Source organism: Ciconia boyciana, chromosome 2, assembly GCF_034638445.1.
Source record: "Ciconia boyciana chromosome 2, ASM3463844v1, whole genome shotgun sequence".
In the NCBI taxonomy this organism is placed as follows: domain Eukaryota; kingdom Metazoa; phylum Chordata; class Aves; order Ciconiiformes; family Ciconiidae; genus Ciconia; species Ciconia boyciana.
The window spans coordinates 132375398-132402088 of NC_132935.1; the positions used below are offsets into that span (position 1 = coordinate 132375398).

Sequence of the window (26691 nt, forward strand, 5' to 3'; positions counted from 1 at the left end):
GTAATTTTCACTGAATAGCTCTATGTCTTTGAAAAAGGAAAGAAACACTGCTTGGTGCTCAAAGTGAATTCACCTTAAAGTGAAGTTATCTTAAACTCATTTTTACAAAGTTGAAAGCTGAATCTGTGGCTGTTATAGAAGCAGTTTCCATATGTTACTGAGCCTTTAGAGGAATTCTTTACCGCTCTCTTGAACGTAGGAAAATACAGTGAAGGAAGTGATCCTCATTCCTCAATCCTCATAAATTTTATTTGAGAAACTTCATGGAACCTCTGTGTATTACTTTGTTGGTATTTTCTCTCAGTTTTGCCAACCTAAAATTCCAAGCTTAGTTCTTCAGTACAAATATTATGTACATTGATTTTTGTTTTTCTCTCACTTGGACCACTGACATAGTAAATCTTGTGAAAGGTATTTAATTTTACTTTGTAAGCTGAATATTGACAGAAACGTTAAGAATATTGGCAGCTTGACATTGTCTGCTGGCTCTTTACTGTCTTATATGAGAAACTCTTTGTACAGAACTAAATTATCTGCTAAAATACGTAATTTAGTACTTCCTTTGAAGGAAAATGAGGTCAAATCTTAGTGTGCATATACTTGTAAATGCAAAAATAACCAATGTGCACAACTCTAGCTCTTTGTGCACAAGCTCATGTCTATGAATTTAAGCTACTTCTCTCAGATGAATTCCACAGTGTTTCTTTTGGATTTAGTTATGAATACTTGCACTAACTTGTTCAGTGGACAATAGGTAGGTATTCCTGCAAAAAAAAGAGTGGAGAAGGGGAGAAAAAGGATGTTTGTTAACTTACCGTCTCACTAGTTGCTATTGAAACAAATTAACTTTGTGTTATTGTTTAAGACTAAAATAAACTATACATCTGAGCTTCATGGATGGCATCTATGGAAGGGAGGGGTGAAGAAGCAGGATTCCTTTACCTCATAAGAGCATAACTTGTAATTTTTAGTTTTAGTCATAAGTACTTTGGTCTTAAACAGATAATACCTGATTAGACAGAGGAACTGTTTGAAACAACTGGACTGTTGATTTAGTATGATTACAGGATAAAGTAGTTTTTAGAATTTGTGTCAGTAGAAATCAAATGTTTGTGAAATTATGAAAAGGCGGATCAAAGTACAGGCACAGTTTCATTAATACAGCATTGTAAACCAGTCATAGCTTAAATGCATCTTTTAGGGCGAGTTGTCGCTTGTAAATGCCAAACGTGTCAGGCTGATGTTGGGCTTGCAGTGGTGTGAAAAGGTTGTGAACTCCTTGGTCCTGTGGTGTCAAGGCCACAGACTGTTCCCCCCGCAGTAGCGACACAGTATGTCTCAGACATGAAAATTCAGATCTTTTTGATAGTTACTGCTTCCTACCTTGGGAGGGACTATGAACTTAAGCGCTTGAAATAAGCAATTACCATAGCAAGCAATTACCATAGCCAAAAGTAACTTATAAGAGAAGATCGTGAATCTTGCCTCCTGTTATTCAAACTTTTGATTCCTTATGCTTATATGCAGAGAAAAGTAGCAACTGCTGTGTGTCTCATCATTCCAGAGACAATCAGGTTGGTCACCCTTCATTTTAGTAACAGGAACAAATTGCCTTCTTACTGGCATTACAAGGACTATTTTACAAAGTGAGATTCTGCATTTTGCTTCCAGAAAGTGATACAGATAGTCCAGATTCTTACCACTGAAAATGTTTTCATCGCATTCTCACTGAGCAGAAGCACACATTTTCCATCTGGAGGTCATGAACTCAGTTAGTCCTTTGACGTAAATCAGTTTTGTGCTTGCAGAAGCCATGGAAACTTGCCCTTCATTTTAAGAGTAGCTCTAAGATACCATCTCTGTCTTTCAGTATATGTTTGAACATGTGTTTCCATGTTTCTTTTTTAGAAAGGCTGGGTAACTTTTTCCTGTCTTTCCTTATGTAAACTCTGATAAGTTGCTTATTTGTCCACCAGGTGAAGAATAAAAATAATGCTTCAGATACATCAGAAGGTAGAAGATCTGTCACATTTCAAGGGTGGCCTGAGAAATTTATTTATGAAGAGCAGCTGTTGTGTAGCTTTAGGCCCCCTTGCTTTCCAGTTGTGCAACAGCAAAGTTTTTGCATGCAAGCTAATTGCATGAGAGAGGAAGAGAAGGTTGCAGTTGCTGGTGGACTCCTTTAATAGTACGGTAATGAGGATGTGGGACTGAATCTCTGATCCTGGCATGCATAACAGTGAATAAGGTATGTTTTTGGCCTCTAGTGACTACTTTGCTCATTCACTGACTCCTAGTTTAAATGCCTTATACTCCCATTTGCTTTTGGGAAAAGGTCATATCCTCATTTTAATTCATAAGGCAAGTCCTTGTAGCAGTAGGTATTTGAAGAAGAAACAAAAATTGCATTGTTCCCTTAGGTTTGAAGAAGCTTCCTACAGTAAGCAGAAAAATAGTGTGATTATTAAAGTAGGTGCTTTTCAAGGAGAACTAAAGGTTGCTTTAAAGACAGAGTAAAATGTTAACAGTATAATTTTTTTAAAGCCACCTGTGTAAAGTTCACAATTGGTGTGTTTCTGTAGTAATGTGTTTTAATCTCGTTTTATCCTCGCACGTTGGTCCAAGCATGTAATCTGTTGTAGATTTTTTTTTTTTTGCACAAAGCATCTTATCAAAGCATATATGAAGGATGAAAAAAGATCAAACCTGACCAAGGATACTTATCAGTAGTGATCGATAAACAGAAATGTATTTATGAAAATGTAACTTGTTTGCAATATTTGTTTAATTAGTTTTTTAAACTTTGTGCCACACACTTTTGAAAGAAAATGTCTACTGTGGAGACACATGCTTTTTAGTTACAAAACCATAGCAAGAACTTTTGAGAAGAAAAATATATTCTCCCATCAGCTGAAGTTATGTTGAAAGAACATTAAGATTTTGGCAGAAAATCAGGCAAGGTCTTACCTGGTAGGGAGTAAAACGTGCTGGCTGGTAACTTGCAGGTGCAATAGGGAGCATCAGAGCAATACAGTATAAAATGATTTTTAAAAGCTTTAAGATTATTTCAATGCAGCAGCATGTTTTACTGTAACTTTCACTGGTCTTCCCTTCTGTCCAGGTGACTTCTCCTCCAAGAAATACAGAAGCACAGACCTGGGTTCTGCTGCTGTATTTTTGGAGGATGGCAAGTTATTAAAGAAAAGGAAAAGTTCTTGATCTAAGACCAGATTTCATATGATGCCTTACTTTAAAAAGTACCAAAAATTTTCCTTCTTCCCCCCCAAGTTTTGTCCATGTATATGTTTGTCCCCAGTTTTTACTCCCAGTACTTAAATATCTGAGCAATTTGACAACTGTCCACAGGTGTGTTTGAATGTACTGCAAATAGTAGCTTATTTTAAACGGCAGGAACTGTGCTTTCAGAAAAATCAAAGAAATTTAAATTATTATTCTACTTTAGAAGTCTAAGACTAAGTGATTAATGAAAATGTTGATACTAAAAAATTATCCTTCTGTAGTGCAGCAAGTGTTTGGAACTGCTAAAAAGCTGTCAAGTGCCACAAAAATAAATTATTTTAGTTCTTGGGGGCTCTTATATTAGCTAAAAGGTAGATGCTGTCAGCTACAGTAAGTCAGAGACAGCAGTGCTCACTGTGGTGACGTGAAAAAGTTGAGTGTGTTTCTGGTTGAGCGACATCAATAGAATTTGGTGTTGCTGCCGAGAAGTTTAAGGAGTTCAAAAGTGCCCTGTCCCTTTAGGTGTGATTTTTAACATCAACTGTTATTGGGAAGCAACTTGTTTTGCTTCTAAAGGTTGAAACTGTTTGTTAATGCAGTTTTTAACACTTAATGATGGCCACTTCCTACCTGCTGATTTTATTTTTGTCATCACTGGACAAAATGATATTAAGAAGTGGTTGGCAAGGTAGAAGGTACCTTAAAATAAGCTAGTTTATAGTTTTACTTGTAATACCTTCCAACATCTGGCCAGCAGCTTTTGAGAGAAAACATTTGGAGAAGTGGAGGAGAAGTGGAAAAACCATTCATCTGAACTAAAAACCATTCGCTGAACTAAAAAAGTTCAGCGAATTTCAATTTGTCATGAGCGTAGTATAAATTTGCAAATATTCTATGCCTGTAGATGGCTTTCATAGCTAATAAACTTCTGACTAAATTTAGCGTGTTGTAATGAAACGGGGATGCGAAAATATAAACGGAGCAGACGGTATTCTCTACCCATAAAGAGGAAACATGCTGCATATATCTGTGGTTGTGTAAATTACGGTGATACCGGAAAACTACAAAAATGACCCTAAATCCAGAAGAAAATTTTATTTTATTTTTTCTAGTTGGCTTTGATCTCTTTGTATGTTTGCTTTTTATGAAGATATGGAAAGACTGATTCTCATTAAAACCTAATGAACTATATGTGGATATTTGGTAGTAAATTTAGCTTAGCAAAACAAAGTACTTTCACAGACAGCTGTACATATTTGCTTAATTAAGTAATTTATATAGCATCACATATGTCAGATTCTTAACTTTATACTTTTTATTACTCTTGGAATGGTGACTAAGATTATATTCTGTGTATGATCTGTGGTAAACTGCATTTCAACAGAAATTGGTTAAAATACTGAAAAAGTAATTTTTAAAATTAAATTTAAAAATGTGCAACATACTTAGAACTAATTTACTGAACCAGAAATGTACAATTGTACAACTGGACTGATTTGTTTCTGGTTGTGCTTCAGAAGTGTAAAAGCTGTTCCCTTGCACAGTTTGGTATTTTGTTAATTTATTAGGTGAAGAATTATCAGTTTTTTTCAATTCCCATTTGCCTTCCCCCTTTTAAGTTAGCAATATACAACACTTAAGAATAGGCAGCATATGTTACCTGAAGAAGATGTTGCTATATAAAAGTTCATATTAACTTTCCAGAGCAGCCATGATTCCAAGTGGGTGATTAACAGCTCTTCCTAATTCCATGGTTAGAGTCCCCTTAAAACCTTCCATTTGAACATGTGCTGCTTTAATTTGCTTTTTCAATTTAAATCATTTTTAGTAGACTGTTGTAAGGTGGTATAATCATACCTTCAGAAATAAAATTTCAAAGTTAAACATTTTGACAAGATTATTTTTGCTGATCTTTCAGGCTGTCCATAATGACCACAACTTCAATATTTCTAATGTTCTGTCATCATCTGGGGTGGCAGAATCCACCTGTCCTCTGAGAAACAGAGGACACAACTATCCTGTCTCTTTCCTTTCTGTTCTTTTAATGGGAAAGACAACAGGTCATAAAATATGCAAAAGCTCTAACTGCTACACTCTAAATAACAATCAGACAGTAATTTGCTTCCAATAATACATTTTACAAGGAGTAACTACCGAAGACTTTTAAATCAACACTGGTTAAACTCAGGTTTTATGATCTGTAGTGTGGAAAAGGTATTAGTGAATGCTCATCATTTTCTTTAAGTAAACATAAAGGAATGAAAATGTAAATAAAAGTGTTTTTCTACAGCAGGCCACTAAGCCTTGTTGTACATGGTATATCTTTGCTGTGTGACCAACTATATACGTGTCCATATCTGTGTCTGAAATACTGATAAACTTTTTGGATCGGTTTTCTTATAAACCAGTCCTTGACAGCATGCATTTTTTTTTTATTTCACTCATCATTGGGGGATATATGGGAGAGAAGAAAAGGGAGGCCAGCAGTGGGTGAGGGAGGACTGTGGCTGTCTGGCTGTAAGAAAAGTGGGGGTTTACTGCTCCAGTTAAATCCTCTTGGCTTTGCGCAGCATGGGCTCTTCTACAGAAGTGGGCTGTATTGGGCAATTTTCCAGAGGAATACTTGGAGGTATCAAATTTGGAGACAAGGTTTCTTTCCTTACTAGCCCAAATCCTGCTGGGGGGTGGTTGGAGAGTGGAGGAGTTCACTTGCCATCACATGACCACCAATTCCAAATTTTTTTAAAGTTTCCTAAATACAAAATTATTCTTCTCTCAGGCTTTCTTCCCATTCATGCTTTCACTTAGACACTGAATCTAGAAGGCTATTTGTTCTATCTGGCCAAACTGTAGTTTATACTTCACATTTAAAATTTTTGCATACGTTTTATGGGTTTTTTTGGTTTTTTTTTTTATTGCCATACAGTTCTCAAGGAATTCTAAAAGAAAACACTAATAAGAGGTGGTCATAGCTAAGTAACAGCTGTTAATGGCATGATTCAGCATCTTCCCCTGCAACTATCTCCCCCTGCAACTTGTGAGATTTCTGTCTACCCTGTATTTGCAGGCTCCTTGGTGAAGGAATGCTGGTGACCAGTGTGCAGGGGCTGCTGCGATGGATGTACTCTCTGCTTCTCTGTGCCTGTCTCTGGCACTAGCCAGTACGAGATGCTACGGAGGAAAGTGCACCAGTCCTTATCCTGAATAGTTATAAAACATTTGCCCTTTTGTCAGACCCTTACTATAATCTTCATCAGGGTGACTTATGATCTGGTGTGAAAAAGGCTGTCTTTAAATTATTTCTTTCAAGTTTATAGAAATTGCATATTCTAATAAGTGTATACCTTGATGGTGTACACAAAGCTAAATACATGTATATTATAGGGATTGACTTTGGATATATTTGGCAAAAATAAGTCTGTTTTCAAGGCTCGTGTATATTATTATAAGCAACAGTTGCCATGACCTAATGTATCAGCTTGAAAAACAATGCTCACTTCATTTAAATAAAAAAGTGAAACTACAAAAAAGAAAATCCCCAAACACCAAGCTAAAGAAAGCAATGACTGTAACGAGCTGTAACAGCTGCAATAACAAAGTAAGCTGGCCCTTGAAATGAAAGGGAGGGGGTGTAAACACCACCAACACCAGCCTCTCGATGAAGTAGCTTTACACTGTATCATTAAATCTCACTTGACAAAATTGAGATGTCTTGTTCAAGACTCTTGCAATGAGAAACTTAATTTTTCATTTGAGGCTGTTCTCTTCCCACCCCCAGAAATGCCTGCAAGCTCTCACTGGTTTTGGCTGTGGTGTTAAGTTTGTTTTCTCCCTGCAGTTGTATTTCAGATGGAAGATTTTTGAACAATATCACAGAAGTATTTGTCAAAAGAAGAATCACATAACATTCCTTAACACTGAGTATCTTTCAGATTGTCAGTATGTCAAAACAGTATCACTGAAATGAGCTGTGCTTTAGTAAAAGTGAATGTGTTGGTAGGAGAGTGGCAGCACGCATCGATAGTCATCATCTCTGCATGGCAGTGGGAAGTACGAAGGACAGTACGGCTGAAAGAAGGAGAGGACAGTGACTAGAGGCTTTAGAGAAAGAAAAGAAATGAAAGAAAGGAGTGATAAGAATTTCTTACAACTTTGTATTTCTGCACTTAAAATCAGATACTGGGCTTTGTATAAAACATGTATCTTTCAAAGCAGAAGTAGAAAGACATTTTTGATTCATGAACAGATTTCAGGGTTCTGTAAAACATACCAGGCTAAAATCTTATTTCTAAATATTTAGAATATTTAGAATAAAATCTTTAATTTTATTCCTATCAGTGTTGTCTTGCCTCTTATATTTTCAAAAAAGCAAATGTAAACATTTTGAAAACCCTCATTAAGACTGAAATGCAACTCAAAATACATGACTATCAGAGTTTTCTTCTTTCCTTTGAAGTCCTAGTGGAGGAGGATATAAATACCTCTGCAAAGTTATGTTGCTCAATCCACAGGTTATTTAGTGTGCATTTGTTTAGGCAGATTTTAATATTTTGGAATTTATCTTGTTAGTGTCTTCAGACTTGGTTAATTCATGACTAGCAGCACAAAATTTGAGGAATTCTTCTGAAGTGGGATCTTAGGCTATAAGCTGGAGGCCCTTTTAATAGTGGTTTGCAAGGGATAAGGAGCCACTAACACTGTCTTTTGCCTGGGTGTCTGGCTGTGTGAGGGATGCTCCAGCTGTGCTGTTAGACTTGTCACCTGTGGAAAGATAAATTCATGTTTTTCAGTTACATAACTGTTCATGACTTTTTATTTAAGTTATAGCCCAGAAGTCTGACCACAAGATGCTAGATACGATGTATGTATTTAAAACACAAAGGTATTGTCACAGAAAAAATAAATCTGTACATTAAGACTTGTTTAAAAAAGGATCATTAACACTTGAACCAGGTGATAGCATCACTGTAGATGTACATATAGAAAGCATGTATATAAATATGCATATACTTTGCATAGGTATCGGAAATAAAGCAGCTTATGACCAGCAAGAATTGTGGGTTTTGCCATGGAAGGTGCTGCAGAAGTTCTTAGCCTGATAAATGGAATACAGCTGCTGAAGATGTATTCGGTAGGCTGCGGTCCACCTGAGTCTCCCAGGCAGGTGGCATACTGATGGATTTGAGTACTGGGACCAGCTCAGAAAGCACAAATGATGCAGGTATTGAGTGAAATGTCCAGATCTGTTCAGACTCTGCAGTGACTCAGAGCTAGGGGGCTTCTGCCTTCACTTCCAAATACGCTCTGTCATGGGGCTAGTGTAATCTAATAGGTAGTGACCTTTAATTGTCCTTCAGCCTTGCAGCATCAGGCTGCAACTGCCATGATTGAGTATTAGTCAGTAAAATTCCTGTCATTAAGTTGGAGTCTGAGAACAACAGGCCTTCATTCTTCTTTTTTTAGGGGTTGCTTTATTTGAGGTCTAACAAATTGACCTTAGCAAGGTCTTTGCTTATTTAGCTGGTGTGAAACGGCGTAGCGTGTTACAAAGTTAAGGGTAAGGAAGATGTACCTTCCTTTATAAAGAATATTTTATTGCTGTCACAAAAGAAGTACTCATATTTCTGCATGCGTTTGTATTTCAGAGTACTCTGAAATGATTGTGAAAACCAGCACTGCTGATTTTTTATTTATTTATTTCTGTTACCAGTGGTGAACAAGTCTTGATTCTGTGTGTTACAGAGAAGATCAAATGGAAGGCTGTTTAGTGGTTTTGGGGAAATCGTGGTGACCCAGTTTGAACTGTTTGTTTTCACATGATTTATTTAATTTGCTACCTGTGAAATATCCTGTTTCTGTGCGTGTGGACATGAAGAAGGCTGATTACTCTAAGTGGATGTTGTTGAAATAATATCTTGCTGCTTGCTCAGCTGAAGAAAAGTCAGGCCTGCAGTGTCCCTGGAATTGGTTCTGAACATAAAAAAGCTAGTGGTTGATTATGTACAAAATGTTAATTGTTGTTCTGCTCTGTTCAGACATAACTAATGTGTGACTTAATTTAGATTCATTAGCTGAGAATCATTACATTCACATGGGAAGAAATGCATTTGTCACATGTATTTACTTTCTCATGCTTAATGCATAATGTCCAACTCAACAATTCCTGCACTTGCTGGTGAGTTTAAGCCTCTTAAATTTGCTGTATAAGGTGGTTAAGCTGCTGATTTTAACTTCCGGATGCCTTATGCTTTTTCCACGTCCTCACCTAGCTCTAGAGAAGTATTCCAGGCACAGGGAGCGGGGCAAGGAGGAAGATGGAGAGAGATGGAGCTGTGAATGCACAAACTGGCAACAGGAGATGTGAACTCTGTTCAAGCAGTTTGTGGAGTCCCCAGGCAAAATTAATGTAAAGTCAGATCCCTCTGCACAAGGCAGCAAAAATAGTGCATTGCAGCATTTACTGGAAGCTCTAATTATTTTAAAGCACTGTAAGCTGGAATTGTATAAACAACCCACAAGAGCAAATGGCAGGTTTTCAGAATGAGTTGGTGGATGCCATAGGGAATAGAGGCAAACTTACATCCAGTTTTTGGGAATGATACTGAATTTTTTAATAGGTTGGTGATTTGGTGATAGGTCAGAATTTGTATGGCTGGGAATGCTATCATTTATGTGAAAGCAAAATGTGAAGTGTGAAAGTTTAATGCAGTTTTGGGTCAGTCTAAATGAACTGCACTTTAGGGTGGGTGTTTTGGGAAGCACGAAGATGTGGTCGCTTTCACTGGATGCTATTCAGTGCCTGGCACGTGGCTTCCCATTTGTCCCACTTTCAAAATCTTTGTTGAAAAACCTAATGGTGCTGAAAGGAGAGAAACGCAAGGAGAGAGACTGGAATCTTTTTCTCCAAGTAAATTATTTGGATTTTAATGTGTGGGCTTCCTAAATGAACTGGCATGCAGCTCTGACAGCATTTTAATTCAGTTTACCAAAATGTAGAGACAGAATACAACACCAGGTGCTCAGGAAATGTGTCGTGTTGTGCTATACTCTGCATTTTTTTGACTTTCACCTTTTTACCCATTCAGCATAAGTGTTCTATTCCTAAAATTTTCTCTCTAGGTGATGCAAATTATTCTGGAGTGTTACAGGAGATCTTGCTTGCTTTGTGACCGTATTTTATTTTATAATTTGATTACTGACTTTAAGCAATAATCACCTTCACTGTTCATCTGCCTAACTAGTATTGTAAAATCATACTGGAGAACAACCTCTCAATCATCTCACTCTGGGAACAATGTTGGAATAGTTTCAACAACAACTATATTATTCTCCAGATTAGTGCAAGTCTTCCACTCTGGAAGGGACAATGAGAGACATCAGCGGGCTGCCTGGTCCTTCAGTCAAAATAGGAACTGTTTGTCCTTTTGATTCTCTGTCCGTATGTGCAGGCTTTCAGAGTTTTGTTAGGCAATCAGGTATGTGTGGTACTTTTCTCGACATCTTTATGTTGCTAACCACAAAACGCAGCTCATAAATTTTATCCATAAAGACTTTGTTACATAAAAGCCCCCCTCTTCTACTCCAGGAAAGCCTGTAAGTTTTTCCAAAAGGATATTTTTGCAGCAGTCTCTCCATTGCACATGAAGTGAAAATATGCTCAGACTACCTTGCTTTTTTCCTGATGAGCAGTCAGGTGAGTTAGTGTGCCTGAGAACAACAGTCTGAAATAGGAGCTGGGGGACTGCCGGCTCCCACAGCCACCTTGTTTGTTTGCTCCTAGCACAGGCAGTTGACTTATTTTCTTATTTTTCAGTATAGAAGAGAAGACTGGAAAACTGCAAATGCTGATGTTATAACTTCTCCAAATGTAATCCTTACAACTGCCATTGGTCATTCCAAGATTTATCTTCAATGTGACATTCCATGTAAATCCTTGTCATTTTGGAGTAACAAAAGTAAAAGATTTGAATATTTTTGACATATTTTATGATGTGCTCTCAAAAACAGTATAACACAATGCTTAGGTGAAAAGATTGGGTGCATTTTGTATGGAAATTTTAAATTCTCTTAACTTAAATTACCATTCACAGTAATTTTTTTCCACAATCGTTCTCCAGCTCTACAGTTTCTACATGCATTTAATTCTTCTACCTTTTCACAATTAAATGCACAGAACAAAATAATGAATTTCAGTTCAATGGTTGAGTTTGAACTGTCTGTGTGGCATAGGTGTTTTTTCTAGAAGAAAGTGTGAGTTATGAAAATGCTTTAATGTCTGCAAACTTCAAGTTTTGTGGTCAAGACTTGATGAAAACTTTGTACACTGAGTTTCAATCTTGAGCAGCCCTTGAAAAGACAATTTTATGTCACAAGTGCAATTTTATGGCATAAGCTTTGTAAAAATGTTTTCCTCCTTTATGCGTTCTATATTTTACCATGTAAAAAAGATGTACTTGAATGAGTTTCTCAGACCTTTTATCCTAAAAGTATCACTTGCTGGCAAAATTGTGGAAAACGCAGTCAGTGAAAGATGAATATTAATAAAAGTTAAGGAAAAATATGTAGGTCAGCATGGGTGAAGTGGGCATGACCGCCATCTGTTAAGAAATTAGCTTTTAATATTATGTTTCCTGCAACTTTATATGTTACTATTTTAGACTTTTTTTTTTACATATGAAAACCTCTTTTAGCTCCTTCCTCTAAGAAATTGGGGGTTTTTTTGTTTTCCTTTTCAGAAATTCATCAAGTGCATTATATGAAAAATTGTGGAAAATGTCTTAAGTATGTCAGGATGCAGTTTATGCTGCACTACTCATAATTAACCACAGGTTTAATTTATTTTTGTGTTGTAAGTCCTGATGGTCTAGAAAAGCCAGTACCATATGCCAGCATTTTAGAAACAAACACAAAAATGATGAGGGGTTGGGAGGAGAGTAGAGAGATAAAAGGCAAAGACCAAGAGTGGTGGCACTCTTCTAATAGTAGGCAGTTTAAGGGGAATCTACATCACTTGTAAACACTTCTGTTTATTGCTGCTTTTATAGCCTGTAATTAAAATGCAGTTGTTAGTTGTGGTTCAAGTATAACTAACCTCAAAAATGCTATGAAGCAACCAAGATGCTAGACTGCACACATTATAAAACTCTTCATGTTGTTGTCTGCTGTCTCTATAGCCTCTTTACAGTGACTGGAACTGAAGTAAAAAATGGGTGTACTCATTAGAAATAACAATCATGGATTGTTAAGTTGTAGCACCCTTTCACTGAGCTCAAATCAAGTTCTTTGTAAATTATTAATTCTTTCATATTGCTGAGGCATCCTAATTAAAACCTTCCATCTTTTAAACCTCTAAAAACGCTTGAGAATGTGTGTGTAGCTGAAGCTTTTTTTAATAATGCGGGATTTCTTTTGGTTTTAATTAAATTCAAATAGATAGCTGGTAGCTTGCACTAACCTGAATCTAAATGTAAGATTAGGGACAGAGTATCTTTTTCAGATCTGTCTGGATCAGTTGAAAATAATACTCCTTCCACTTTCTTGCCCACAAGTTGGTGATGACCACCCCTGCATTTTGGCCAAAGCCAAGTACGTGAACTACCCCCTGTGACAAATGGCTCTCCACTGAAGTGGATTAGGGAGGGCTCCTGTGATTTTTTTTTTTCCCCTTTAATTAATTTATTTTTTTGGCAGGGGAGCTACAGATCTCTAGAAAAGGGACAATAACAACTTGCTTGGGAGCAAGAATTTCTGTAACTGCTTTGGCAGTTTTAAAAGTGAATATGAATTTGAGCTCTAACCCGTCAGTGTAGGCACTGAGCTGCTACTGAGACCCATAAAAGTTCTCAGCAGCTTTGTATTAACTCTGAGCTCTATTGCCAGAGGCAGGCCATATTTTTACTTTGGGATATCATACTAAAGTAGCCTTGTGTAAACAGTGCATTAAAACTCTATACATCTTCCTTGTTCTGGGCTGTCTGTAATAGTGTTAAATTATTCACAGTCTTAATTGAAGCTTTCCTTTTTGGCCAGTCTCCTAACTTGCTTTTAGATTTTGTTCCGTTGTAGCTAGGCAGTGGCAGGACAAGATCTGATATGAAAGCACTCACTCTGAAATGGACCTTCTGTTCTTCCCAAGCATGGTTGCTGCTTCTGCAGCTTTGTGTTCACTTTCTTCCTTTTTCAAGGTTAAAAGTTCTCTTATCAGCTCTGTCCAAGTAGAACCTCTAAGGTAACCCTAGCTGGATTCGGATTCTCCTCCAGCATTTCAGAACTTGAGGAGGTGGTGGCAGGGTTCTGTCATTTGAGGTGGGGAGGGGATCCCTTTTATGGCCTCTTTCCTGCTCAAGAGCTACCCTGTTAACCTGGTCGAAGGCCCTCATCTCTAGCCTGCATCTTCTTTGGCTGACCCAGCTATTGTGATTGATAATTCCCCATTTCATATTCCTTAGGCAAAACATTGCATGTAATCATTCAGATTTATAATCTGGTTACCCACATTTTGCATCTCTCTGCTTTAGATCTCTTTCGGTTCATCTTTATCCTATGCTGTGAGGATAATGTTGCAGAAAACCTGATCCGTGGAACCCCTTTCCTAGTTCCCATTGTCAAGGTTTTCATTACAATTGTAAATATGAATGGATTTAAGACCAACTGTGATGTAGAATCTACCAAGAGCATGGTTTACTCCATCCACATCTGCTTCTCACGGTTCTTGTCACCTGCATGCATGTACATGATACGTGTTTCCAAGCAAAAGGACAGTTCCAGGCGTCATCTTGTCTGACCTTGAAGAGTTCCAGCCCAAGCCTTAACATTTTGTATTTTTATTTAAAATAAACATTTCTGTGTACACTTTTTTCTTTATATTTGCATTTTTTTTTCATTGAAAGCTTGGGGTTAACAAATTCTTACCTTTCGGCATTAATGACAAAAATACTTAGCACTTGTAGTACTAATTGTCCTCAGTATACTTTATACATGTTAATTGTTTCCTACAACACATCTCAAAAGTATCAAGGTTTATTTACACATTGTGTGTTCAGAAACACAGTGTTGGAAATTTAGCGGCCCCTTGCCTAAGATGATGTTCAAAAGGGTTAACACTGATGTGCTAACAACTACTTGCCCTTGTTCAGAATACTATACACCTCTTTTGATGTTTTAAACTATCTTAATATGAAAGACCTTCTGTAAAGAAATAATCTGCATAATATTTAAAAGAAACCTGTAGCTCTGTCTGCATTTATTAATACTAATGTAAAGCAGACTGAAAAAGGTGTACTGGAATGGACTTAGAGACAGAAGCCTCTAAAGATACAGTAAGTTGATCAAGAAGAAATGTGACATTTTCATAACTCATGGTCATTACGCTTTGTAAAGTGCATAAATGAATTTCTGTGTATCCTAGGAAGAACTGAATCTTGTTACCATGGTCATTAAAGTTAATGAGATTTAAATTTTGAGCTAATAGGCCTGCTTATAAAGGAGAAGCACTAAACATTCTCAAAGGGAAGTGTTGCTTCCTTTGTAACTTTTTTCTTTTAGAAATTAAGTGACATACACAAGACATACATGGCAATTCCAGCATGTTGTGGAAAAACAGATATCTGGGAGGGGGACCCTAGTTTTTTGGTTGGTTTTTGGTTTTGGTTTTTTTTTTGGTTTTGGCTTTTTTGGTTTTGTTTTGTTTTTGTTTTTTTTTTTTAAGAAAGTAGATGATGCCAGAATGTGAAAAGTAAAACACTGCATCAAAGCGGACAAAGCAGGTTTGTTGGATCCTGCCACTCTTTAATGAACATTTCTAGCTTTCCTGCATGAGATAAAGGATCTCTGTGTTGTGTTTGCTGTTCGTACATACCCCATGATGTTTTTTTTCAGACTTTGGTGAGGATCATTCCTGGGCCACCAAAACTCTTCCAACAGTCCTATTTGCTGTTCTACCTGAAACCACAGGTGATTGGTTTGGGTTTCTTTCTCTGTAGTTAAACCAACTATGTCAGCTGGCTTAATAAAATATGTTGCTTGATGTCAGCCTTGATAGATTTATGCATCTCACAGCATTATGCAGCTTATCAGGTCACAGAGACAGTCTGATTTGAAGTTACATGGATGCTTTCAATGATTTGACAGGAAAGTGATGTCTTTTTCTTGATGCGCAGGCAGTGCTGTCTTAAGATCTTGAATTACTACATGCTGGCAGAATGACAGATATTTCCACGAGAAGGCACTGACTTCCAGAACTAACACTGAGCCTATCAAAACTGAATCTAGGAAAACAAACAGTGTGTATTTCAGTAACACTTTAGCGATAACAAGTGCAGTTTTAAAAAGGAATAAGCCTTGGGGCATAGTGGAGTATCTTTGTTTTAGTGAACAAAGCAAAGCTTTAAATAGTAACAGCAGAAAAATGAAAGGCAACCAAGCTTGTGCCAAAGCTCTGATGGTAATGTTTCCACTTGTACCAACTCTGGGACATTATCACTAGCAGATGGGCCTTTCCAAGGTTTTTAGTACAGACTGTAAAATGATACCACATGCCTGTTACTTTCCGTACTGAAAATTATAATAAGCCTTTCTCTCTTTTCTATTGCCTGATCATCCTTTGTCTTTTCACTTGTAAGGTCTTCTCTTTACAGTGCAAACAGACCCACTGCTTCTTTATTAATTGAGCACAGGGAGGGCTGTCAACCTCGTTAGCAGTGCTGTATGCAGTGTATGTGCTCCCAGCATAGGATTTGATCACAGCTCGGTAGCTGTTGTTTTCTGCTCCATCCTCTTGACAGAGAGGCTGTGGACCCCTCTGTTACTGGGTCACTAACCGGTTCCTATGGTCCCCCAGCTTCTGGCTTCTCAGTCAAGTCTGTGAGAGTCACGCTAAGAGCTGGAGGGGGCATTTTGGACCCCACTCAGTCTGGTAGCTCCTGCTAGAGAGTCCTGAGCTTCCAGGCTGTCCCTAGGCAAGGCTCTTTCTGAAAGGGGCGGGGGGAGAAGGAGAATTAATTATTTAGGACCTGACAGTGAGCTAGGTCAGTCCTATTAGTTATGATTCTCAACTACGATTAAAAGTTGGGTGGAAAAGGTGGTATGACAGCTGACTAATTACCGTAATAATACAGCCATTACTGCATGTATTTTCTGTATCACTAGTCACCAAGATTTTTAACATATCTGTCTAGAATATATACCCAGCAAGTTTTTTTTATACAAGTGTAATCTATCGCGGATCTCCTGGGGGCGTGGAAACAGTGTCAAGATTACGCATTTAAAATGAATCATGTCGCATGCAGTATGATAGTCAGTTTCTATGGTGGATGTGAGGGAAAGGTGGTATTTTTATATATATTTGTATTTCAGGATGCTGGTTGACCTATTTCTAAATTTATGTAAGATTTTTCTAATATAAGGATTGAATTATTTGCTCCAAGGGTTAGTGAAACAGCAGATATTTGCTTTGCTTCAGGAGAGTCTGACTAGACTTGACATTGAAGCACGTTCTTCTTCAATGTCTTTCTTGGGATGTATTCTACTGGATTGTTTCTGGGTTTTTGTTTTGTTTTTTTTTGCTTTCCATACACTGGAACATACAGGATTTTCTTTTATCAAGTGATGAACATTATACATGAAAAGTAATCTGGTGTTAAATGCGGTATGTTTGTCGTTTGTCTGGCTTTTTCCCTTTCCCACTCTGTGTCTCTCTTGATTAGACAATTAGGAGAGTTTTGTTTGAACTAAATTTTCCTCTTTTGGGTCACTAAAATAGCATGATTTTATTACGACAGTAGCCTTCTTAAGGAGGTGGTCTGGATGGAAGTAACTGTTTCTGTGCATCATGGCCTACTTCAGAGAGTAGTATGTGTCTATGGCTAACGAAATCGTCTGCTCAGCAGAGGTTGTGATTTGAAGGATGTCTAGATACAGCACCTATCTCATGGAAGGCAGTGCTGAAATACTTCCTGTTAGTGTTAGTCTTCCCAAGTTGTTTGAACTTTTGCTTTCAAAGATAGTTTTAATAACTTAGTTGTTTTAAAACATTTTATGTTTCTTCCTGCAAGTTTTCTTCTTTAAAGAGAATAGCTAGCAACAGTACAGTATTTGTGTGCTTTGTCCTTCAATAGTATGAATCTTATGGTAATTCAGGAACAGCTAATACCCTCCTCTCCAAGATATCTCCAGTAGTTGTACATGGCGTATCTGTAGTCTATAAATAATCCTTTCCTTTTTTGAGCCAGATGGATAGATTAAAGCTGACAATTTGAACCAGAACAGAGAAAGCCATGAAAGCATTACTTGGAAAAGACTGTTGCTTTGTTTATCCAGGTGGATGTGAGTGAATGTAACTTAATAATTTAATAATAGTTACAGAACAAAGTTTTCAGCACAGATTCTTCTTTAATTCAGTGAAAGTCACTCAATGTTGCTTGCAACTCTGATTTGGATTGCGCAGCCCTGTGCTTGCTGTGTCCACCTGACTCTCATCAGGCTTCCTGTTGTTCCTATTCTTCTATCCACAAAACCTGAATTGACTACAGTTATAGAATGAGATGTATGCTTCCAGTTTTGCTGCTCAAAATCTCTCTTCAGTGTTCTTTCACTGCTGAATCAGCTCTGAAGCAACTGTTAAGGCTTTATTTTTCTTCCAGAGCCATAACAAAAATAATTGCATAATGTTGATTTTTTTTACTGCAGTTTTCCACTTTTTTTCTGAATTTCTGCCTTTCTTCTTCTGTAAGATGTGGAAAAACTTGGATTTTGCTGTAAGCTTGTTGCTTTGAGAGTTGCAAGAGATGAATTGTGATACTGAGAGGTTGCTTTGAACCCATGCAATTTTAAAGGTTTGAGGACAACTCAGGATGTTACTTTTTTTTTTTTTTAAATAGGTCTTCCTGTTGTACATATTATCATATGTTTACATTAGCTTTAATTGATGTAGAATGATAAGGCTCTTAGTAACAGATGATAAGTAGAGATAAGTGCTGTTTATGGGTTTAGGATATAGTAGCTATAAATAATATTTGATACTCATGTATTCTTAATTCTTTAAAATGCACCTGGTGAGGTCATTTGCAAAAGTACTCTTGGCCTACTTTTGTTGCTGTTGACTCGATACCAAAGAATTAGGCCAATACTTAGCACTTGTGAAAATTCCTGTCCTAAATTTATTTGGATTTGCCTCAGCCTCACACCTTTGATTTGTCTTTTTGGAGTAGACCAAAGTAAGTGGCACTGTGTGCTCCAGAGGAAAGGTGGGAACGAACACAATTCTGAGGCTGTCCTGTGGCATGGGGAGGAGCAAAATGTATTGAACCTGAAGCAGTTGGATCATGATGACCTCAAAACATCAATTTTGGCTGCAATCTTAGCTTAGTTAACATAATACCGATTTTTATGCCTGCTTTAAAGATGTAATTGCTCTTCTACCTGGTAGCCTTAAGTTCTACAGCCTTAAGTTCCAAGTTTCCAATATAAAATATCAGTCTCCCTAGAGAGGCCCAGTCACTGCTGCTGGCAGCCAGAATATGCGAGTCACTTTGGGATGCAGGATCAGTGTTTTCACACCTTCCTGGAAGAGTAAGTTGGTTATCATGGAAGGACAACCACAGTTTTCTTTTTTTCTTCCTGAACTTGAAGAGAATTTTTAAAAAGGAGCACAAAGTAGTTGCTGGAGCATGCAGCAGTTTTCACAGATGAGTTGGGGCTATGTTCACTATTCACATACACTTTCATGTTCAAATCTGGAAGTCTCAAGGTAATAAGTTGAATTACTGGGAAACACCAATAAAATAATAATAAAACACTTCAGAGAGAGGGCACATTTCATTCCTGCCTTCTTCAGGGCTGGTAACAAAAGCCTTTTCTTCAGCCCATGTAGTAAATTAATTTGAAGGAGTAAAGGAAAATTCAAAAGCCCAATTTTGGAAGCAGACTGACAAAATACTTCAGGTGTTCTCTGTCAGATTTACACCACCTGCCTCCTGCCCCTCATTTAAGCACCTCTGGTTAGGTGGCTAAGTCACCTTCCGCTCATTTGAATTCTGGAAAAGTGCCCATCTCTCTCTCTTTTTGATTCCAAAAGGACAAATAACATTGCCCTAGGAGATCTTAAGTACTTAGTTAGGTGGTGTAAGTCTGTGTCTAGATGATGTCAATGTTAGCAGGTAGAGCAGTGCAGTAGAAGTGGAACTTTGTAGTGAATCAGTTAAAGGTGAGGACCCAACATCTACACCAGGATGGAACTAGTCAGGACTAGCTCTTAGTCTGGTGCCGTGGACTCAATGCATTGAGCACTGGATGCGCTCCTGAAGCACGTTTCATCCAAAAGGGATTTGGTTTCTGTGCTCCAAGACTGCCCTGCAGTGCAAACTTAAATGTGGCAAGAGGGGGGAACGAGGAGATTTGCAGCAGAAGTGCCCTTCTGCTCTCCTAAAATGCTAATGTAGCCACACCTTAACTTTGTTTAGACTCCACACCAAAAACATGATGATAGAAATACTCCTCTGATTGTATGGCTTCTTTTTGTGTTAAAGTCCATGAGACCTCCATTTTTTTTTGTTACCTGACGCTTCCAGGACATCACAACCATTGTGCTGTGTGTTCAAACAGGCGAAGGGTATCGTATAACTTACATCTAGAGTGTCCTGGAGATACACTCACAAGGTACTGATGACAGCAACTTTCAGTGCCTTTTGCTGCAAATTAGAGCCTGTTTCTTGCCATGAACTCTGCCAATCTTTGCCCAAATGCCAGAATAGTCATCAATGAAAGCCAAGTAATAAAGTGCTCATTTTGAACATGGAGCAGTGAAGAGGACAGGCGGTTATCTGAGCGAAAAGCGTGCCAAAAAAAGTAAAGCACTTGCTGCATGGTACATTCAAAGGGGCATTGGAATGATGAGTTTGCAGGAAGTGTGTTTCCGTTCCTGTTATGAATATTAGACCTCTGCTTGTTAATAGAGATGTTATCATTGAACTCTTTTACTAAATGAAGCTTGAAACTAAGCAAGAAAGTTATACTTTATACTTACTCCACAGTTAAAAAACTGCGTAAAGTGAGATAAATCTAAACTGAAAGTGCTAGTCCTTAATGAAATGCCACACAAATTCATCTTCCAGATAGGAAGCGACTATACCTTCTCCAAAATGCCCTATTCCTAATCTCAGTAGTAATTTCAGTGTAAAACACATGCGCTAGGCCTAGTTCAGACCTTGCTACCACATTGCTGTGCTGTTCTGGTTTTCTTCAGCTCTTGCATTGTGCTCGCTGGCTTTGTACCTGTCCGATGGTTCCTGGAAATAATTGCCAAGCTGACTCACTGGTGAAAGAGCCCCAGCAGAGCTTGCTTTCTCACCTGACTTTTGGAGACTGGGGCTGTTTCATTACTGTTGCTGAGTGTAGATTTGCTCTGGGGGTAATTGAGTATTTCTAACTAGGTAAGGTAAATGCCATGAGCAGAGACCTTGTTTCAGGTGAAAAGAGGGCACGTTGGTTGAAATGTTACAGGAAACTATATTGCCAAAGAGGTACTGTAGATTGGAAAAGGTCTTTGTTTGGAAGTTGGATGCTTCAGACTACAGTAGTAGGGGGAGAGGTTTTCTGCAGCATACTGTTGTCTTAATCTTAAGTACAGCACCTGTTTTGTGGGGTGGGGTTTGTTTTCTTTTTAAGGGGAAACAAACTCTTAAAATACACAAAGTGTTTTACTAGGGATCTTAAAGTGCTGCTTCTCTCAGAATAGGCTTTTAAGCCTCTTCAAGAAAAAATGAATGGTGAACTTCAATAACCAGGGAGCCCAGTTCAGGACTGTTCTGACAGCTCAAGCGAGGGGATTGTGAAGTAGTGCCTCCCTGTTTCAGCAATGACATTTCTCTTCTCTTTGTGGAAACTTCTTTACCTTTCCCAGTGGTGGTTCTTGCACTCTTCCTAATGTGCAAATTCCTTGCCCGAGACAATAAAATCTGAAGTGATACACAATTCATAAAGCTGCTCCACCACTCCAAGTTTTGGAAAGCACCACCCTTTTGTTATGTCCTCTGCTTTTAAAAACAATATGCAGTTACCATGGCAACTCTTGCCCACACTGGAAATCAGTTATTGGGAGTTTCTGGCATGGCTTTTATTTGCATGTGCTGCAAACAGCACTGTTATTAAACAGGCTGTTAATTATTCTTCTAGTCACTGAGACAACTGATGTGACAATAGTTATAAGTTTCTTATTCCAGGTAAGAGTGGTCATGCACAGCTCTGTGCAGCTGTGTTTGCATGCTCACTACTTCTATGTATTGCTCTTTTATACAGAGATTTTTTTTTTTTCCTTACAGCCTGAAGCCATGCTTACTTGTTTAAATTATCAAGGAACTGGGAAAAAGAGATATTTTGGGGGTTACTCACCATCCTTTTTGTGAGACTTTTTTATTAGATGTTTTCTTCTCATTTTGAGGGTGTTTTGGTTCTTTTTATATAGATATTTATTATAGTCTGCGTGTGTCTTTATTAATCTCTTTTTTGGATTATTAATTTAGATCTTTAAAAAGATGCTTGATACTGTACTTTGTCCTCTGAATAAGTAGTGGCAATGAAATCATGCATTTAGGATCCAAAATTCTTATTGTTCCTGTTTGAGGCTTGAAAATTTATCTTAAAGTGATTGTTGAATTCATTTCTAATAGTGTACAGTAAAGCAGTCAGCTTGTATTACCAAAGGTTTTATTATGATTTCATGATCCATGCTACAGGATGGCAGTAAGAGATGGCATCTGATGACTTGGCTTTTTGTTTTTCTTTTCCCTTTTAGGCATTTCCATGGGATGCAGATCATGCCACTGGACTGCATTTGGGTAAAGGATGAGATCTGCATTTCTCTCAGGAGTCTTCCAACACGTTTTCTAAATTACCTTTTAATGATGTTCTAAGTGAGTTTATGTGAAACAAATGCTATCGGATCATGAGTGAAGAAAAAAGCTTTGGTGTATCCCAGAAAATGTTGTCTCCTTCAAGAAGTACTAGCAGCTGCTCCTCCAAGCAGGGAAGTCGACAGGTAATACAAACTTTTTCAACCAAACTGAAAGCATTACTAAGATTGGCTGTTACTTTTGCTCCTGAATATCGGCAAATCTCTTAAATGCTGTTTTCCTGTTGCTTGCTTGTTTTATTTAATCACTTCTCTGTTTTCCTTACTCTGTTTTCTTTTTTTATTGGTAGCAGCATCTTGTTTTGAGTCAAATGCAATAAACACACATTACTGAATAGCACGCACTTGTAAAACTGAAATGCTAACAGTGAATTTGAATTTCTATCACATTGTATGTATGGTGTCTTTATAGTGAAATACTGCTGCTGTAGCAGCTTGGTCTCACTGGTTTGATCCTGAAATCCCAAATCTTCCCTGTAAGATATCACGTTTGTGGTAGAATATTGTGTAACTGCTCTGCTTATTTCAAGTTTCCAGGGAAAGGTGTGCTTACATGTGTGAAAGAGAACGCATTTTTCTGAAACTTGACATAGGGCCTCTCTGACAATGAAAAAGTGCCTGTGAATGCCTATGTGTGCTGTTTGTTGCTGTAGAACTGTAGTTAAGAAAATAAGTATTTGTGTAACGTGATGCATCTGGGTGCCTAATGCAAAGGATGTTTTGTTTTCTGCAGAGATGATGCTCTTCTTTAAACCTTACAGTTTTAAAAGACATGTCTATGAGTGTTTGCACCTGACAAGTGAGACTGCTGAAGACAGCTTTTGTTTGTGGGCAAGAAACATTGACCTGCACCCACACTGAGAATTAAGCTTAAACACGCAATCCATGCTTGCAAAATCATGATGATGGCTTAGTGGAGCTTTTGAAGCTGCCTCAGGTTGAAATTTTAATTGGAATTGAGCATCCCAATCCCCCAAAAGCTTTGGAGACCTCAGCTGTGTTTTGAAATAGCACCTGCTTTTCTGGGACTTCCGGCCCTGTACATACAATTGGCGAGGCAGACAAATCTCTGAACAATTTATGCCTTTTAAAGTGCTGTGCTTCTAAGAAATGCTCTGCATTTCTAGTATACCGAGCAAAGGAATCCTTGCTTTCAAGATGCCTTTTTTGTTTTCCTGCAGCATTATTTTTTATATCCTCGGTAGGACGTTACCTTTAAAAAGTGTAATTTAAAACATTTGGTATTGTCTGTTTCAACAGTTCATGTCTATCAAGTGTTACCATGTAGTATTTAAATAATAAGATTTACGTGAGCATGACTAAATCCACCGGTGTCTTACACAGCCAGTATAAGCAACCATACTTATGCAGAAGCAATTTCTACAAGAACCTCGCTTACTGCCATTTAACATGATCAAATCTGTTGGCTAGCTCAGGCTTTTGATACTATTATTAATGGGTCCCGTTTCTTATCCATTTTGTTCTCACCTGTTCTCTTTGGAGAAAAGGAATAATTCAGTCAGGGTTAATGTCATCTTGTCAATCCCCAGTTTTTTAGTCTTTGATCCTTGTACAAAAATGCAAGGTGTACCTGACCAAGGTGAGAGATACAACTTGGTGTTTTGTTTGTATTCCTGGTACATCCATGCTCATTTGTTATAGTCAGGCAGATGGTAAACTGCCTCATACACCTATCAGGTCAAGCTAAATGGAGGTATAAAATAGGTTGTTTCCAATGTATACTGAAGGGCGATACAGTTGATATTTCTTCGTGATAATATGGGGCATGGTGATAAGTATCTCCACTTCGATTAATGTTTTAGTATTAATCTTTTCATGGTCAGTCATTGGAATACCAAATAAGTAACAGTATACTTTTGCATCTAGGGAACCTACGTGGGTTGACTGTCAATGTTTTCAGGGGGTGGTAATGATAGAGGCAAGCCCACAGAAGCTGGGGAGTTTGTGTGACTTGTCACACACTGGGAAATGATCACTAAGCAGGCTAAAAGTTCTGCTTGCTTGCTTTTTCTATATAGTCTGAAAATTTACAAACATTTTTCAGAAATTACATGTGCTTTTTAAGGTTCCACTGGTCTTTCTGATATTTTTATTTTTAAATAGGGACTTCTAATATTTGTAAGGAATACTTTAAGACTTTCGCTATTTCCTTCTTTACCAAGTGCAATAACTTTCTAGATCATCCTATAACTTTGTTTGCATCTGCTGAAGTGATCTAAGGTCTTCCTTCAAAGTAGTAGAATTTAGAAAAAAAAATTAATTAATTCTAAACTACAGTTTCTTTCAGCATTGTCAGTGTTTATGTGCATGACTGTGTATTGCTGTTCCTTCCTTAATTCCCTGAAGTTTTTGGTGTTTTTCACATGGTTGTTTTTTCACACTGAAGTTGTCTTGCAGTTTACAGAACAAACTGTTTTGCTGGGGAAAACAAAGATTTAAATATCCTGTGCAGTATGCACTCTGGATATTTACTTGAAAATAACTTCTGTGTGTCATTTTCCCTTAAGTTTTTTTAATTTATTTGTTAATTATAGTTTGTGAAGGTAGCATGTTTCAGGGAATCTTTTGTTAGATATATTCTTTTGTGCTGCATGTGGAAAGAGGGACCTTTAGGTCTAACAGAAGCAGTACTCTGCAACACTAACTGGCCTGGACACAGGAGGTGAGGAACGGATATCTTCTCCCTGTTCCTGCTCCCCAAAAGGCTCTGGTCTTGCAGATTATGAAGGTCTTTACCTTGCTAGATAGACCCTCTCTTTAGTGGTATAAACCGTATAGTATAGCATATATTATAAAATCGAAACTGTTGGTCTGGGCAGTGAGGATGTTCTTGGGTCCTATCCCTTTGCTCCCCCCTTCCCACAGAGGATTTGGTGTCACACCTGATCAAGTAGTTTTGTTTATATAATTAATTGCTTCTTTTCTCACTTAGCCTCTTGTATTGGTAAATTGGAGCTTTGCAGTCCATCCCTACTAATATCCACCTACTCAGGGCTGACAAGGCTGGGGATGAGTGATGCCACTGTCTGAGAATTATTTAATTTGCCCTTTTCATCTGCATGTTAGTTTAAATGACAGCGCTTCAGGTGTTGTATTAAAGAAGACAGCATCAATCTAAAGTTCTATAAAACTGTTAAAAATCCCCTAATCCAAAAAGTACCACATGTGCAACGTACACCTCCAGCAGATCTTTTTTTTTTTTTTTGCAAAGCCCCTGTAGAAGAGTACAATGTAACACTATTACCGATACTTTTTTATTAATAATATCATGAAAGTTTCAATAATTTTGCCATATGCTCTGCAGATTAGGGAGTGATGTGGTATGATTTTTATATTCTTTCCTTCATCTTCCAGCTCCATGGAGGGCTTCTTATTCCTCCTTCAAACACTCGTGCCTCTCTCGGGGACCTTCAGAGCTAGGCTTGTTGCTTGCAGGTTAATGACAGATCTGCCTGTCAGGTGCTTTTCTCTGTGCTGCTGATCTGACACAGCAGTTCTTTTAATCTGATTAAGTAGAAAGAAATTCTGAAATGCACAGGGAAAGGGACCTGGACAGTTAATTTTTTTTTCCCCAAAAAAATAGTGGGATCTGAGTTTTGAGTCTCTCTGATTTCCTAGGCACAGACTCTGTTGTGGGTACGCACTAGCACCAAATAACAAGAAGCTACCTGAGATTGGGATATGGAACCCCCGTAGTACAAGGCTGCTGTGCCTGCTAAAATTTAGTTATTGCTCCCCGCAGGGCAACGTGTCAGTGGTGTAGAGCGTAAGCAGAGTCCTGTGATGCAGAAGATGGGCCACTGTGCCAAAAAAGCATTGACTTAAGCAGCGCTGCAGGACTTGGAGAGGCCTACTCATTCCTTTGCTAAACTTGGTGCCCTTTTTCTGCCAGATGCAACACATTTGCGGTGTGAACTGAAGATGCTAACAATTAATCCTGTTCCACTAAGCTCACCTTCACCTTGAAGCCCCATAGCAGGTTGGAGGCTACTGCCACATCCCACCTCTCTACTTTTCCGCTGCTTTTCCCTGCCCCTCTCCTTCAGTCATGGAAAGGGATCTCTTCCACAAAGACACAACTCAAACGGTGTTTTGTGAGGAAGGAAAACTGGTGTTGATCTTCTTTAAATTTAAATTGACCTGTGATCAAAAGAAGATATATTGTGGTAGTTATTTTTAAGTCTAATATGTTAACTAACTTTTAAAATAGATTCAGTAGGGAAAAGCTTTATGTCAGGAATGCTGCTTAAAAAACCTCATGTTCTAAAAAAGAAAATTAAATAAATTCTGCCAATTTTATGAACCGTAACAAATGCTTTAGTTGCAGCTGATGCCAACCCTTATCCTCCGCGAAGTGGGTTTCTGTTTTTGGCACTTTAAAATATTTGGTACAACTGACTGCATTTTACACTGGAAGGAAGTCTGGCACTGTCATCTGTTTTGTTCAGGGAGCTGCAAGTGCAAGCATCGGTCTGAGAGCCGTTCAAACTCATTACTTCATCCTTTCTCCTGAAATAATTCACCTT

At 38.0% G+C, this 26691-nt stretch overlaps 1 protein-coding gene across 7 annotated transcripts in view; it reads left to right on the plus strand.

Annotated features, from left to right (window-relative positions):
- OSBPL3 (oxysterol binding protein like 3) overlaps window positions 1-26691 on the plus strand; it is a 95626-nt gene that overhangs the window by 22210 nt on the left and 46725 nt on the right. For 6 of the 7 annotated variants that reach the window (XM_072854118.1, XM_072854117.1, XM_072854114.1 and 3 more), the window contains exon 2: window positions 22028-22270. In XM_072854118.1, the coding sequence (XP_072710219.1) occupies window positions 22178-22270 (93 nt within the window). In that variant the 5' untranslated portion in view covers window positions 22028-22177. Of the gene's footprint in view, window positions 1-15117; window positions 15193-22027; window positions 22271-26691 lie in introns of those variants that run through there. The other variant, XM_072854116.1, reaches the window with a different exon arrangement.